At 55.2% G+C, this 16551-nt stretch overlaps 1 protein-coding gene across 2 annotated transcripts in view; it reads left to right on the top strand.

The window, feature by feature from the left end:
- The window catches only part of RAB11FIP5 (RAB11 family interacting protein 5), a 44429-nt gene that overhangs the window by 20823 nt on the left and 7055 nt on the right, over positions 1–16551 (top strand). For both annotated transcript variants that reach the window (XM_066548854.1, XM_066548853.1), the window contains exons 3-4: positions 1360–2008; positions 11477–13906. In XM_066548854.1, coding sequence (XP_066404951.1) covers positions 1360–2008; positions 11477–13906 — 3079 coding nt within the window. The remainder of the gene's footprint in view (positions 1–1359; positions 2009–11476; positions 13907–16551) is intronic.

Raw genomic sequence — 16551 nt, 5'->3', positions numbered from 1 at the left:
ACAGAATCCTGTGTTTGAATGGAATCAAACATCATCATGGATGAGGTGTATGAATATGCAACAAGCTATTGCTTTTAAGGGTTAATCCTTTGTAAACGGGGGTCCTTTTTCGGGCTTGTGCTGCCCAGAAAAGGTACGTGGGGGTCCATAACTCTTTGTCTTTATTGTCTCATATTGTCCTAATCCAATTGTACAAATTATTATTACTCTAATTGTAATAATATTACTATTATTACTACTATTTTAGTAATAATTTTATTATTATTACTATTATTTATATTACTATTCTTATATTTTTATTATTTTTTTATAATTATATATAATATATATTTTATAATGATATATAATATATATCATTATTTGTGTATAATTATTTTATTTTTATAATTATTTTTCATATTATTTGTATTATTATTTTTATTTTTTATCATTTTTAGTATTTTTTATTATTACTATTATTTGTATTACTATTTTTATAATTATTTGTATATAATTATGTATAATTTATATTATATAATTATATATATTATATATCATTATTTGTATAGATTTTTTATAATTTTAATAATTATTTGTATCACTATTTTTATTTTTTATCATTTTTAATAACAATTTTTAATTATCATTATTATTTGTATTACTAATTTTATAATTTTTATAATTATTTGTATATAATTATATATAATCTAATATACAATTATATATTTTATGTACAGTTATTTGTATATAATTATTTTTATAATTATTTTTAATAATTATTTGTATTACTATTTTTATTTTTTATAATTTTAGTAAAAAAATTATTATTATTACTATTATTTGTATACTGGTTTTATTTTTTATAATTTTTAGTAAATTTTTTTATTATTATTACTATGATTTGTATTACTGTTTTTATTTTTATAATTGTAGTAAAAATTTTTTATTATTATTGCTATGATTTGTATTACTGTTTTTATTTTTTTTATAATTTTTAGTAAATTTTTTTCATTATTATTACTATGATTTGTATTACTGTTTTTATTTTTTATCATTTTTAGTAAAAATTTTTTATTATTATTATTACTATGATTTGTATTACTGTTTTTATTTTTTACAATTTTTAGTAAAAATTTTTTATTATTATTACTATGATTTGTATTACTGTTTTTGTTTTTTATAATTTTTAGTAAATTTTTCATTATTATTACTATTATTTGTATTACCGTTTCTATAACTTATTAAACTTGAAACATTTTTATTACTATTCAACTTTCAACATTTTTTATTACTATTTTATTCCTGTTAAACTTTGAACATTTTCAGAACAAGCGGTTGGCGCTTCTCACAGTCCGTTCTGTTGTGTGTTTGCTCCCGCAGTGAAGGAGCTGCTGGCCTCGCCCAAGCTGAGCCACAAGAGAGCGTTCAGCGACGATGCGGCCCAGCGCAGCCCCGCCGAGCCCGGAGCCCCGCAGAGCCCCCGCTCGTCGCTGTGCATCAACGGCAGCCACGTGTACGGGGAGGAGGCAGCGGTGCCCCGGAACCCGCCTGCCTCTGCCCCCCTGCCCGTGCCCCGCAGGCAGGACGAGCCCCTGGGCTTCAGCCCCCTGCCCGCCGAGCCCCCCTGGGGGCTGGGCAGCCTGGAAAGGGCGCAGCAGAGGGACGAGCCCAGGTTCATCCCGTCCCCTCCCAGCCTGGCCCTGCAGGAAGAGCTCAAGGTGTCCACCAAGGCCGTGACCCTCAGCAACCACCTGGGCAGGGCCAGGATGGAGGAGAGCGCGCGCCTGGAGGGCAAGCCCAGCCAGGGTGCAGCTCCTCTAGGCTTCCCCACCGAGCCAGCCAAGGACAGAGCGCCTGAGGACAGCAGGAAGGAGGACAAGAAGGCCAAGGGAGGCTTCTTCCACCACGGGGGCAAAGGCCAGGGGGACAGAGGGACCCCCGTGCATGCCTCGGCCGCGGGGGATGAGAGGAGTAAGAGCAGCGGCTGGTTTGGGTCCAAGGAGCCCAAAGAGTCCCCTCAGAAACCCAGGTCAGTGCCAGGGGTGTGGAGGTCCAGGCTGGTGATTCCTGCCCCAAATTCCTGTCTCCAGCGGCTCCTGGGTGCTCCTGGGAGTGCTCAGGCAAGGGCAGAGCAGGGGAAATGCTTCCTTGCTCTTAATGTCTCAAAGGGAAGGGGATTTTCCTGGATCCTCTCCTGGTTTCTGCCAGAAACCACCTCTGCTGGATGTGGGATGTGTTTTGCTCTCAAGGAAGGGAGGGATCCCCTCCATGGAGAGGTGAGGCTCAGTGTGGTCACACCAAGTGGTTCTGTGGCCTCAAAATACAGATTCATTATCCTTTAATGAGCTAAAAAAGCTTCCCTGGGAGTCAGGCTGGGATGTGGGATACTGGGATTTGTAATCACATTCCTGTTATGAACCCCACACCCCCTAGAGGGTCTGGTCAGGGCGCAGCACTTTGGGTATTTGAGATACCATGAATATTCCCAAAGTAACTAATCCCAACCCTGCTCTTTCCTCTTCCCATCCCACCCAGCCTCCCCTTCTCCCAGTAACGAATCTCTAACTGTTCTTGCTTTGTGTGGTGATTCATCCCTCCAAATCCTCAGGGTTTGTGGTGTTTGTGCTGTTCTTGTGAGGAATTCATCACCCGTGTCCCCCCTGGAGCTGAGCTGGCAGTCCAGAGGTCGAGGGTGGTGTCAGTGAGAGGCAGGAAATGGGGTTAAACTCAGCCAGAGAAAACAACCAGCACTCAGGGCAGAGCTGCTTCAGTCTGCAGGCTTGTTTGTTAGAGGGATTTTCTAATCTGGGCTGACTTTACCCTCATTTATTAAGCAGAAGGATTTTGGTTCAGTCTGAGCCTCCTTTAATGAAGAGGGCACTCCTGGTTTATTCCACATAACCTGGCTGCCACAGGGGTTAAACTTGTGAGGGGATGAGCACATCCCTCAGCCTGGCTCCAGCACCAGCCCCAAAATTCCTCCTTTCCACAGGAAGGTGTCGTGCTCGTGGTGGCCTTGAGGCTGCACAGGCTGAGCTGGGGACACTGGGACAGGCAGGAGCTGCTCCCTGGGGCAGGAACATCAGGAATATCCCATCCCACTGGAGCTCAGTCCCACAAAGTCTAGCACTGGCAAGGAGCAGGCAGGAGGAGAGACAAGTGTGAGGTCTGGGGGCTGCTGTGCTGCACCCCTGGCATTCCCCGTCCCTGGCAGTGCCCAAGGATGGGGCTTGGAGCACCCTGGGGTGGTGGAAGGTCCCTGTCCATGGCAGGGGTGGAATGGGATGGGCTTTAAAGCCCCTTCCAACCCTCACCATGCTGTGATTCTGGGATTCCCAGGAGACTCCAAGCCCTGGCAGTGCTTTGGTGTCACATGCCAGGGCAGGGTTTGTGCATGAGCCTGAAGGACTCTGGTCTCTGCACCCTGTCCTTGAGGAAGGACAGAGCATTCCCACTCAAGACTGTTCTTTTAATTTTTTTTTTCTAATTTTGGGGTAAGAAACCTGCTGATTAAGGCCTAGAATAAAAAATCAAGGCTTAAAAATCCTGCTGTATCCAGGCAGTGCCTCCACAAGTGCCTGAGGCAGCCAGGGAAGCATCGATGGGATGGGATGGGATGGGATGGGATGGGATGGGATGGGATGGGATGGGATGGGATGGGATGGGATGGGATGGGATGGGATGGGATGGGATGGAGCAGCCCTCAGCATCTCTCTTTGGGGCCTTTTCCTTTGGAAAATGGGTGAGAAGCCAGAAGGTTTTCCCCTTTTCCTTTGGAAAATGGATGAAAAGCCAGCAGGTTTTCCCCTTTTCTGTGGGAAATGGATGAGAAGCCAGCAGGGTTTCCCCTTTTCTGTGGGAAATGGATGAGAAGCCAGCAGGTTTTCCCCTCTTGGCAGTGCTGGGAAGGAGGCAGGCAGGGCCATGATGCTCTGATTTTGAGGCAGGGATGTCAGATCCAGCTGGAGTTCAGCTCCTTGTCCATCCAACCCAGTGGATAATCACCAGGAGAGCCCCTAAACACTGCTGCTTCCTGACAGCTCCCTGCACTCATCCCCAGCCCTGCTCCTTTCCCAGAGACTTCCACTCCATGGCTTTGTTTAAATCCACTCCAGTGCTCACAGTTTGATCTCAGGCTCAGCCAGAGCTGAGCTTTGCTCAGAGCTGCCTTGCTGAGGACTTTGTCTGTCCTTGAGGAGAGACTTGGGTGAGCAGTGGCAGCAGCTCCTCTGGCTGGGGTTTTCTCTCCCAAAACCAGGAATGGATCCCAAGCAGCACGAGCTACAGGAAAGGGATTCACAGAACGTCTTTTGGGTGTTTAGGAACATAGGAGTGGGCTTTAGGTGCAGTTTGCAATTGAGAATGGGAAATAGTGAGCTTGAACTGGAGCAGGGGGAATTGAGAGTGGGAGCTGGGAGGAGTGGCTCCTGGAGCAGGGGGAAATGCTGGAGCTGCCTGGCTGGGAAGGGATTCTCCCTCCCAGTGTCCAGGGATTGGGCTGAGCTGAGAACCAGGGATTGGGATAGCTGAGAACCTTTGGGGAGCATTGCAGGGATCATTTGGTGGCTGATTGGCTGCAGAAAGGCCCTGTCCATCCTCACAGGGACAGGGTTTGTCTCTGCCCTGCTCTTCCCAGTGCTTCAGTTTGCCTGGCCATTCATTAGGACATCATTACTCATTTTAATTATACACAGCTGACTTCTCTGATTTCATTTTGCTTCCTTACACTGAACGACCTCATGGCCCAGGCTGCTGGTTCAGGTCAAAGCTGTGGAAGAGCTTTTAGGTCTTGGTGGCTTCATAGTGCCAGAGGGCAGGGTCAGAAGGGATCTTGGCAAGGAATTCCTGGCTGGGAGGGTGGGCAGGGGCTGGGCTGGAATTCCCAGAGCAGCTGTGGCTGCCCCTGGATCCCTGGCAGTGCCCAAGGCCAGGCTGGACATTGGGGCTGGAGCAGCCTGGGCCAGTGGGAGGTGTCCCTGCCATGGCAGGGGTGGCACTGGATGGGATTTGAGGTCCCTTCCAGCCCAAACCATTCCAGATTCTCTGGTCTCTGGGGGTTCTCTGATGTCCATCTGTGGCTGTTCAGTAGCACTGTCACTCCTAGAGCTGAATTAACCCTTGCTCTGGAGAGAAGCAGCCTCTGAACTGAGCAGTTTTAAGTCTTATTTGCAGAAAGGACTTTTCCCCTCCTGCTCTCCTGACTCTGGAAACTTCTGCCAGCAGCACCCTCTCATCTTTTTGCTCACCTTGGATAGGCCAAGTTTAACCCAGAGCTGAAGGTGGTGAGAAAGCATCAAAATCAGTCACTTTGCAAGCCCAGAAGCCTCAGCCTGTAATTAGTTAAAAGGTCTGTAATTAGAAGGATGGTTTGAGTTTGCCTGCAGCAAAGCCCAGCCTGGCACAGCTCATCTTTACCCACTTGCTCTGCCAAACACACCCTTCCCAAAATAAGGAGCTGCTGCTTTGGGCTGGGTTTAACTGGAGCTTTATAAAGAGGATTTTGTTGTGTGCTGGGTGGGTTTTGCTGAGCCCTCAGTGTGGGAGCTGCCTCTGCAAACCTGCCTGTGCTCTCCCTGGGGACAGAACAGGGCATTTCTGCCTTCAGCCCTTATTTACACCCCATTTTCCCTGATCCTTCTCTGGGAAGCAGGTCCCAAAGGCTCTGCTCATCATCCCTGGCTTTGCTAATCCCTGGAGCTGCAGGCTTTGATCCTGGAGGGGATGGAGCAGTAGGAAGATGGTGTTTGCTCTTTGGAGGCTGAATAAAAGCCTGGTTGGGGGTTGTTGCTTTGAATGTCAGTGGTTAAGGGCTGTGTGTAAGGAAGAAGCTCAGCAGGTTTATTTGAGGCAAAGCCTGGGGCTGGAACAATCCTTTACATGTTTCCAGGGTTTCCTCCTATGTTATCAGAGCTCTGCAGCTCCTGCTTCCTGTGGAGAATCCTGATGATAAAATGGGGCTGCATCTTAGGCCTGGAAGCAGGAGAAAGAGGAAATTGTGCTCTGTCCTATAAAAACAGGGGCACCAGTTCCATTTTCAGGTTCAAGCCCCTTCCCAGAGCCCATACTCCTGGATCCAGCAGTGAGGCCAAATATTGACTCAGTTCCTCCCTGTTCCTCGTGTGCTCCTAAAAATTGTCTTTCCTAAGGGCTGGGAATGGGAGCAAGGCTTGGGATGGAGCAGAGTCCTTGGCCAGGCTGGCAGTGCTGGCATGGAGCTCGTGGCAGCCCCTCCAAAGCCAGCAGCACCCCCAGAGCAGAGCCTGGGAGGCTGCAGGGGTTGAGGAAGAGGGAGATGAAGGCCATGATGTGAAAATAGGGCCCTGTGGCTAACAGGGATGAATCCATGGGAGCCATCAGCTCACAGCTGTGGCACAGGGGTTGTGCAGCTCTGCCCCTGCCTTGGAGCAGCCCCAGGGATGGAGTGGGGTCAGTGTGAAGATGGAAAATGGCTCTTTGTGCTGCTGAGCCTGCCCTTCCCAGGGATGGACAGGAGGCAGGATGGGGAGCTGGACCCAGAGCTGGACTCAGCCCTGATGTGCTTGGGAACCATCCAGGAAAAGCACAGCCCCACTCTCACTCCTAAAAGTGGGAATTGGGGGCTGAAGTTGGCATCTCCCTGCATTCCTACTGCCCAGATTTTTTAAATTCCCGTGGTTTTGAGGGCAAATGTCTGTAAAGGAAGATCTGTCCATTTGAATGGGGATGATGGACAGGTGAGGCCCAAGGGAAGAGCAAAGTGGTTATTGCACAGATAATTATTGCAGATCATTTATGGATTGTTATAGGTGATTTATTATTGAGAAACCCAGTCTTTCCACCTCTGGAATTCCTATTTAAAACACATTCCCTGACTCCTTCCCTCTGGTGCTCCCACCCTGTACAAAAATGTCCTGGGCTGCTGTTCTCACCTCTTCCCATCCCTTCCAGCACAATTCCTGCTCCTGCTGGTGGGAGGAGGCTCCTGATCCCTGCCAGGTCTGGAGCTGCTGCAGGATGCTCCAGCCCCCCCATCCCGTGCTTTTCCACCCAGGGGAGCCCTGTCTGTGGGAAAACGGGGACAAAAGCAGCTTGGGAGTGGCACCCCCGGGTCCAGCCCTGCTGGAGGGATTTCCCTTGGGCTGCAGCACAGCCTTCCCATTCTCCTGCTGGTGCAGAGCTCCCCACCCTCCTGCAGCCAGGCTGGGCCCTGCAGAGCCCTGCTCAGCCCGAGAGCCAGGCTGGGATCCGGAGGGAGAAATCTCCCTGCACTGAACAAGCTGTTTCCAATAGACTTTTTCCATCAGGGGGTTGCTCAGCAATATTTTATTTCCTTTTTTTTTTTTATTGCTGCGAGGCTCAAAGGCGTCTGTGAAGTGCTGCCAAACAAATAAATGAGGGCAGGGAGGTACCCGAGATTTATTTTGGCTGGCGGAGATATGTGCTGGGAACGGGAGGGGAAGGAGGAGCAGCAGGAGGAGGAGGAGGAGGAGGAGGAGGGTGAGTCAGCGTTTCAGTGCTGCACTGAGCTGCTTCCATCAGACAAGTGTAGGTTTCCCTCTAGAGGAATCTGCCGTGCTCCACTCCTGCTTTCACCCAGCACTTCCAGCATCTCCCTCAGGGGGGTGGGAAACGGGATTTTGGGCTCAGAGCAAGGAATGGGGTCAGGCAGGGGTGTCCATCCCAAGGAATGGTGTGGAACAGGGGTGTCCATCCCAAGGAATGGGGTCAGGCAGGGGTGTCCATCCCAAAGAATGGGGTCAGGCAGGGGTGTCCATCCCAAGGAATGGGGTCAGGCAAGGATGTTCATCCCAAGGAATGGGGTGAAACAGGGGTGTCCATCCCAAGGAATGGGGTCAGGCAGGGGTGTCCATCCCAAGGAATGGGGTGGAACAGGGGTGTCCATCCCAAGGAGTGGGGTCAGGCAAGGATGTTCATCCCAAGGAATGGGGTGAAACAGTGACGCTGCAATTTGAAATCGCAGTGGAAAGTCACAGATTCTCACACAGCCTCAGGCTGTGCCAGGGAGGGGTCAGGCTGGGGTCAGGGGAGGGTCAGGCTGGATTTTGGGAAAATTTCTTCCTGTAAAGGTTTGTGCAGCCCTGGCACGGCTGCCCAGGGCAGGGGTGGAGTTTCCATCCCTGGAGGGCTTTAAAAGCCCTGTGGATGTGACACTTGGGGACAGGGGTCGGTGGTGGCCTTGGCAGTGCTGGGGGTGGTTGGATTTGGTGGTCTTAGAGGGCTTTTCCAACCTAAACATTCCATGATTCTTCTGCCTGGAACTTTCAGCCAAGAGCCCCTGAACAAACCCCAGTGGGTCCCAGCAGAATGGGGTTGAGAAGCAGAAAGGAAATTTCCACTGTGGAGCTGAAGGAGGAAAATGATAATCCAGCAAAGATGGATTCAAGTTCTGTCTTTACATATTTAGCCAATATCAGCAGGTCCAGCTGATATCTCCTGAGCTGATAGCTCCTGAGCCCCATCAGGATTTTACAAGGGATGGAGGGACAGGAGCCAGGGAATGGCTCCCACTGGGAAAGGGGAGATGGGGCTGGGATCTTGGCAAGGAATTCCTGCCTGGGCTGGAATTCCCAGATTTGCTGGGGCTGCCCCTGGATCCCTGGCAGTGCCCAAGGCCAGGTTGGACACTGGGGCTGGAGCAGCCTGGGACAGTGGGAGGTGTCCCTGCCATGGATGGGGTGGAATGGGATGATCCTTAAGGCCCCTTCCCACCCAAACCATTCCATGGTGATCTGGGGAATGAAGACAGGATCATCTCAGGGGTGTGAAGAGGCCTTGAAGCTGTTCCTGCACCTGTGCAGGTGGGGATTGGTGCAATTCCAGGTGCCTGGAATTGCTGCTCTGGCATCAGCCCCCCCGAGGAGGGAACTTCACCCACTCAGCTTCTGGCAGCTGGCACAGTCATTAGCAGCCAGTGCTCGTTAATCAGTGCAGTTGATTAATGCTCTGCAGCCTTTTAGAGCTGGAGCCCAGCAGAGCTGGATCAGGCCCTGGCTGCTCTTACTCAGCACAAAGGATGGGTCTCAGTCTGGAGCAAAACATGGAAGCAGTGCCAGCAGGACAAGCAGAGGTGGGGCAGGGCTGTGTGCCCCTTGCAGCCACCCTGGGATCCTGGTGGTTGGACCTTGTCACCTTCCCTTGTCACCTTCCCTTGTCACCTTCCCTTGTCACCTTCCCTTTCCAGCTGGGAAGGAAAATTCGCCATGGTTTGCCCTGTTTAAATCTGTTTGTGGATGTTGTGAATTCATCCAGCTGAGTGGTCAGGTACTGAGCAGCTGCTCTCCTCTTCTGGGGAGCTCAGATTTGAGGGGGACTGGGGAAAAAGGCCCAGGCCTCTGCTGATCTCCAGGCTGGGAATGCCAGGAGAGGTTTCTGTCCCCGCAGAGAGCGGCTGCCAGTCTGGGGTGCTCTGTGCCTCAGGGTCCATCAGCTTCTCCCAAAACTTCTGGAGTCTTTGTGTGCTCACGCAGGGCTCAAAACCCCTGGGAGGAGCTGGGCTGCAGCTGTGGGGTTTGCTCCTGGCTGCTCCTCCCTGGGCCAAGCAGAAGAGGACACGGAGCAGGGTGGGGCTGCCTGGGGACCAGGCTGGGCACGGCCACCATGGCTGCTTTGTGACAGCAGGAGAGGGCACCCACGAGCTGTCTGTGCCCCAAAGGAGCTGAGCTTGGAGCCAGGATGAAGGGGTCCAGGCTTTTCTTTGTCCCTGGGTTGCCAGGTCCCTTCAGTGATGTCCTATGGCTGCTGGAGCAGAGCCAGGAGTGTTCCCTGCCCCTAGAGTGGCATGGGTGACTTTGGTGGCATGGATGGCTTCAATGGGCACCTTTCCAAGGAGCTGCTGAGAGCAGGATGTGGGAAGGGGCTGTGCAGCTGCCAGGAGTGGGAGCAAGGGGTGCCCATGGCCGGGGCATCACTCCTGGGCCGAGGTGGTGCCCGCCCAACGCCCTCCCTGCTGTGGGACCGACCAGCTGCACCATCACCAGTGTCAGCTCTTGCCTCAAGGTGGCATTTTGTGCTTTAAAATGTGTCTGAGGCGCTTGGTGGATGCACAATAACATGGAAACAGTTGTCCAAGCAACTTGGTGATCCTGCAGTGCCACCTGCAATCCCTCCCAGCAGCTGGGCAGGGAGATCCCAGGATGGAGCCCCAGGGCTGGACATGCCCTGGGCACCTTGGCAAAGTAATTCATTTATTCCTTCCTCTTAAACCTTGGTGTGCCCAGAGCTGGCTGATCCGTGCCCATGTTCCTCCCCAGCCAAGAGGGGAACTCTCTGGAGCTCTCTGGTGCAGGAGGCATCAATCCCATGGGATCTGCTATGGAGCAGGGCCAGGTGCCCTGTCCTGGGGATGGGATTGCTGCTCCCAAGGGTGAGGCAAGGGGATGGGCCCAGAGGAGGGAGTGTGGCAGTCAGAGCAGCAGGTGGATGTGGGATGTCCACGCCACACCCCCCTTTGTGATGTGAAAACCTCTGAGCCTGGTGAGCCTCCTCGGGGTGGTGACTCCACATTGCTGCAGTGGTTCCCAGAGGAAGATCAATGAAATCCCACAGAAAGGTCCCTCAGTCCTGCTTGAGCAGGCAGCAGGGCGCTGTCAGCCTCACTTGGGGTGAGACTCTGAATTCCAGGTGTGCTGAACCCTTTCCACCTTGGGATCCCCCTGGGGTTTCAGGCATCTTGGGCAGAAGTGATGTGACAAGGGACATGTGGGAGGTGGGGCAGAGTCCAGAGTGGGGACAGGGCCCTGTCCTGGCCATGTGCTCCCTCCTGCTGGGCTCTGGTTCCTCAGCCCTGTCCCTCCTTCCCGTGCAAGAGTGAGCTCTGTGTGTGCTCCCATCCTGGTCATGCTGGAAACCAGTGAGGAGGCACTGGGGTGAGCTGGGAAAGGCTCCTCTGTGTGCCTGCACTGGTTCAGGTGACCCTGATCCCTGATCCAAGAGCCCGGGCTGCTCCTGGTGCTCCACCTGCACCGAGACAAACTCACCTTGGGCTGCAGGAGGTGGGGAAACCTCTCTGGCTCCTGGGCAGAAGGGGAATGTGGAGGAGTGTCCTGGGAGCAGGGCTGCCCCTCCCTGGGTGTCGTGCATGCCCCTTCCACGCCGTGACTCCATAATCATTGCTGTGCCTAACAAGAGCCAGGCATGGATCGGTCATTGCGCTGCTTGGAGCGTCTGTGGTGTGTGTGGTGTGTGCTTCCAGCCCTGTCACAGCATTAACCAGGAGGACTGTTCTGTCTTCCCTCCACAGCCTGGAAGTGTCTCCTCAGGTAGAAACCAGCTCAGATGCTCCTTCTCATTGTGCTCCCTGCTCCCCTGCCCCGTGCCCCGCTGCCCTTGCCGCTAGCATGCCGAGCTCTAACCTCCCTCCCGCTCCTGGAGACAGACAGGCCGGATGCTTGGCCCCCACCAACCCATTCCTCAACTCCCTGCAGAGCAATCCCTTCTTTGAGGAGCTCCTCGCTGACCAGGTACTAAATTCTCCTTCACCTACTCACTTTCTCTCTAGTTTCCCGCCTGGGCCGCGTGCTGCACCCGAGGTCGCTGGGAGCTTTTATTCCTCTGAGGATTGCAGTCCCTCTGGCTCCCCAAGGCACACAGAGCCCCAGAGGGAGTCTCCAGCCCCGAGCGTTGGTGTCCCCGTGCCAGAAACCAGTCCCCCAGCGCCGGGAGAGCTCCCTCCTGCCGACACCGACACCGAGCCCGCCGTCCCCCCGCTGCCCTCGGAGTGGGACGATACCTTCGATGCCTTTGCCACCAGCAGGCTCAAACCAGAGCGGAACAAGGAGAACTTCTTTGCCTCGGTGGCAGCAGAGGGCATGGCTTTCATCGATGACCCCAGAGCCAGCCCGACCGAGAGCTCAGCGGGGCCGCCCTGCCAGAAGGGCTCCCAAGTGTTCGAAAAGGCGGCTGAAATCCCTGCGGCTCTCCGCTCTTGGACAAATTTCTCCGCTTTAGACGTGGGGGCCAACCTGGTGAGCACCACCCAGGAGGCCACGGTGATCGAGGACGTGCTGAGCCCCGTGTCCGCGGGCTCCATGGCCAGGAGGAGGAAAAGCAGCACGCCCATGGTCTGGACAGCCGCCTTTGCCTCGGGCAACCCCGGGGACAAAGAGGCATCACCGGCACTGAGCACTGAAAATAGCGCTAGGGAGGAGGGGGACAGCGGTGAGGAGGAGCCCTGCAGCACGGGGACGAACGGCTGGATGACCATAGCCACGGAGAGCGCCGCCGAGCCCTCCGAGAGCGCCGGGGAGCACACGGCGGCTCCTCAGGGCCCCTTCGGCCCGCGCCCGCCCTTCCTGGGCGAGGGCACCTTTGAGGCCCAGAGCTCGTCCCGTGCCACCACCACCTGTGTGCTACCCAGGAGCTCCTTCCCCCACGAGCCGGCCCCCGAGGCCCCGCCCGGCAGCACCGTGGTGGCGGCCGTGCCCCCGCGGGTGCCGGGGGACGCGGCGGGGCTGAGGTTCCCCGAGGCGGGCGCGGAGCCCGGCGGCGGCCGGGAGGGCGCCTTGGACATCCGCAGCTCGGTGTTCCGGCTGCAGGCCAGCATGCGGCTGGAGGCCAGCGAGGGCCTGCTGCACTTCAGCTCCGACATCCGCGAGAGGCGCGTGGTGCTGGCGCCGTGGGCAGCGCCCCAGGGCCGCCCGGAGCCGCCGCCCGGCCCGGCCGGGCCGCCCCCCAAACCCCCCCGGCGGTTCGCGGCCGCGGGCCCCGTGGGGGACGGCGAGGACGAGGAGCTTGGTGGCGCCCAGCGAGGCAAGCAGGAGCCATGGGAAGAGTCAGAGGGCCCAGGAGCAGAGATGGAGTTGCCGAGGAGCCGTGCGAGCAGCGAGCCCTCCGTGCCGGCGCCTCCCAGCCTGCCCGCAGCCGGAGCGGCCGCCGCTGAAGCCGGGGGGGAGTTCGCAGCGTCTGAGGGTGCCAGAGCTGCTGCTGTGGACTCAGCAGCTGGCTTGGAGACAGGAGCCGGCCAGCTGGGGGCAGGGGACACCTCTGTGGACAAACACCCATCAGAGATGAACGAGACAGAGGTGGCCGAGCAGTTTGAGACTTGCACATCCAACTTCTCCCTGGATGGACTGGACCGGTCGGGTGCTGAGGAGAGCTGGAGCCAGCCCCGTTTATCCCCTCAGGGGGCCACAGACAGTGCCAAGTGGGAAATGGCCTCCAAGCAGGAGCTGTTCCCTGAGGAGCTCAGTATTTCAGGACTGAACCCACCTTCCAAGCTAGACCTGGGCCAGCCGACCAGCTGGACAGCTCTGGAAGAGCAGGAGGCAGCTGGGCACCCACACCCGCAGCCCCCAAGGTCAGAGCACAGGCAGAGGCCGTGCCAGCTGGAGCTGGCGTGCCAGGATGGCGAGGGGCGAGCAGGAGAGCAGCCCGAGCCCCGTGCCCCTCCCCAGGAGACAGAGCAGGGCAGGACCCCCGCCAGCGAGGAGCCTGAGGGGCGCTGGGCAGAGAGCAGGATAGACTTCAAGAAAGCCGATTTCTGGAAGCCAGATAGGATAGAGAGGCACACGCAGGGAGCTTCAGCCCCGAGAAACCCCTTCACCCTGGTGCTGAGCCCCGATTCCCCGAGGAACCCCTTCGTGGAGAGGCCCCCAGCCCCTGTCCCTGTCCAGGCTGTGCTGCCCGAAAAGCTTGAGCAGGGCAACTTCAGCTTCCGCAGCCCGCAGGAGGAAGCCCCCGGGCACGGCTTGCAGCCCACTAACGCTACCCCCCTGCATGTCAGCCAGCCCCTGGCCTTCTCCACCCCTTTCCCCGTGGCTGCCACTAACCCCGAGCCGTGTGGCCGCCCCCGGGCCCCCGCGGGGGTCCCTGCCCGCCGCGCCGCCGCCCGGCCCTGCCCGTGCCCGCAGCCCGGGGAAGCTTCGGCGCTCCTGGTTCTGCCCAGGGAGACACGGCCGGCTGAGAAGCCCCTTGGCCAGCAGACGACCAGGTGAGCACTGCGGGGAAGGCGAAGGGCGTGTGTGTGTGTGGGAGAGGTGAGCCCTGGCCCTTTGTGCTGCTGGCCCCCTCTGCTGCTGGCAGGGCTGAGCCCAGCTGGGCTGGCTCCAAGGAGGCTGCTCGACGCCTGCTGCAGCTCCTGTTCCCTCCCTCGGGTCCCAGAGAGCCCAGCCCGAGCTGCTGGCAGCCTTGTCTCTCTGGGATGCTGGGGAGAGTGGCCACGGGTGTGTGGTGTGGCCAGGGCAAAGGGTTCCATGCGCCCCAGCTGGAAATTCAGAGCTGCACCCACATTGCACCCAGTGCTGATTTTTGCTCCATCATTCCCCCCCCCCCGTGCTTGCAGAAGAAATGCCTGCCAGGAGAGCTTGTGGCTGTTTGTGCTCTCCTGAGCTCCCTCATGGCATGTGCACAGCTGCTGCCCCTGCCCTCAGCATCCATCCAGCTTTGGCTGCTTTCCTCTCCAGTGCCCACTAGGTACTGAAAACCTTCTGTCCATAGCCAAAAAAAGAGTTTTTTTCACCAGGGTGAAATGCCCCTCTGCCCTCCCTCCTGCAGAGTTGCCCATTGGTGATGAAGCACCTGGGATTTAGCCTTGAGGCTGATGGGAATGGGAAGGGTGGAAGGAAGGGGCTGTTCCTCCTCCCAGGTCAATCCTGGGTCTGTACAAATACCACAGAGCAAAGCTGGTGAGTTCAGGGCATGGAGTCTTGCTCTGTGTCCTTCAGTTCATCTCATTTTCCTGGTTCTCCTTCCCCTGCTCTGCCTGGGCTCTGCCTGCCCAGGGGATTTACTGAGCCCTAGCAGGGATTTATTGATCAGCCTCACTGATCACGAGGCAGATGAAGCTTTCTGGGGGCACCAAAATGGTAAAATCCCACCTGTCCCAAGAGCAAGATTGGTTGTCCTGGGGAGAGGAAAGGAGGGAGGATGGGGCCAGCAGAACTCACTGAGCTCCAGTCCTTCCACCAGGGTTGAGCATGAGGTGCAAAGTGATCTTGGGAGCCAAGACAGCGTCTGGCTGGGTCTGTCAGATGATATTTTTTCTTCTTATTTAAGCCAGATCCTCCAATCATTTTTAATTGGATTATTCATCCACCAGCAGATAGCCTTCTTCAAAATTTGCAGGGCTGCTGCCCAGAAACATGGATTTTGTTATGTTTCATGGAAAGAGAAGTGTCCTGTGGTCCCAAAGGGATCACTGAGGCAGTGAGGGAAGCACAGCAGTCTCTGTGGTGGTGTGGCCATCCCCAGCCTTGCCTGTGCATCCATCCAGGCCTGGCTGGCTCCTGGGATGGAATGGCCTGGGATCCAAGAGCTGCATCTCCTGGATATCAGGGCTGGCTTCTGTCGTGACACGTGGCCAGGAGCTCCTGAACGTCCCTGCTCAGGTTCCTCCAGCACCTTTTGGATCCTTGCTGTGACTGAGGAACCTCTGAAGAGCTCCTGAGGCCTCTGGGGAAGGCTCTGAGGCTCTGAACTGCTTTATAGCACTGGGGACATGTGACAACTGTCCCAGGTGAGGGAGGAAGGCTGGAAGGGATCTTTCCCCAATCCCCATGGCCATGCTTCCCTTCCCAGGATCATCTCCTGTTGGAATCACCAGAGGCACACAGATGAGGAAAAGATGGTAGGAAAAAGGAAATACTTCAGACTTGGAATGGGCATTAAGCCCTGGCTGGAACAAAAGGGTCTGCAGGTGAAGGGGAGAGGGTACCTGGTGTGGGATGGTGAGAGTTTGGGGTGAGGGGCTTCAGTGCCTCCTCAAGAGAGCTGGAAATGGGGAGTGGGGTCCCGTGGCCCTTCCCCTCTGGTCATCTTGTGTGGCTGCCAGGGCAGGGGAGCATCAGCTACAGCTCCCAGGTGTGTGGAGGGCCTTTTGCTGCTCCTGGGGATGGGGCACGATGGTGCCTTCATTGCTGGGGATGTGTCACATCCCAGGGACAGGAGGGACACCAAGGACACCCTGGGAGCTCCACTGCCTGGAGGAGCCTGGCAGCTGTGCAGCTCCTGGCCTCTCCTTGGGATCCAGCAGCTCTGCAGCTCCTGGCCTCTCCTTGGGATCCAGCAGCTGTGCAGCTCCTGCTGCACTGGAACCCAGCAGCTGTGCAGCTCCTGCTGCACTGGAACCCAGCAGCTGTGCAGCTCCTGCTGCACTGGAACCCAGCAGCTGTGCAGCTCCTGCTGCTCCATTGGAACCCAGCAGCTGTGCAGCTCCTGCTGCTCCATTGGAACCCAGCAGCTGTGCAGCTCCTGCTGCTCCATTGGAACCCAGCAGCTGTGCAGCTCCTGCTGCTCCATTGGAACCCAGCAGCTGTGCAGCTCCTGCTGCTCCATTGGAACCCAGCAGCTGTGCAGCTCCTGCTGCCTTGGATGTGGGGCTGCCTTGGCATCCTGTGGCACGTGCAGGTGACAGGACTGGGGGTGTCACAGGTGCCGAGGTGGTGGCACAGGCTGTGCCTCCCTCATGTCATGAGTGCAGAGAATCACTGTGCTCTGAAAATGAGGTGTCAGCTTAGGTCACCCCATCTTGGTGATCTTCATGGAGCCCCTGGAGCTGGGAGTGTGGCTTGGCCCACGCAGGGCAGACCTGGAGAGCTGATCCTGAGCCCAGCCATTCCCCCTCCTCCTCTGGATCCT

The sequence above is a fragment of the Molothrus aeneus genome, chromosome 4, assembly GCF_037042795.1.
Source record: "Molothrus aeneus isolate 106 chromosome 4, BPBGC_Maene_1.0, whole genome shotgun sequence".
NCBI lineage: Eukaryota > Metazoa > Chordata > Aves > Passeriformes > Icteridae > Molothrus > Molothrus aeneus.
The sequence above is the reverse complement of the archived record's forward strand: the minus strand, read 5'-3'. Positions and strand labels throughout refer to the sequence as shown.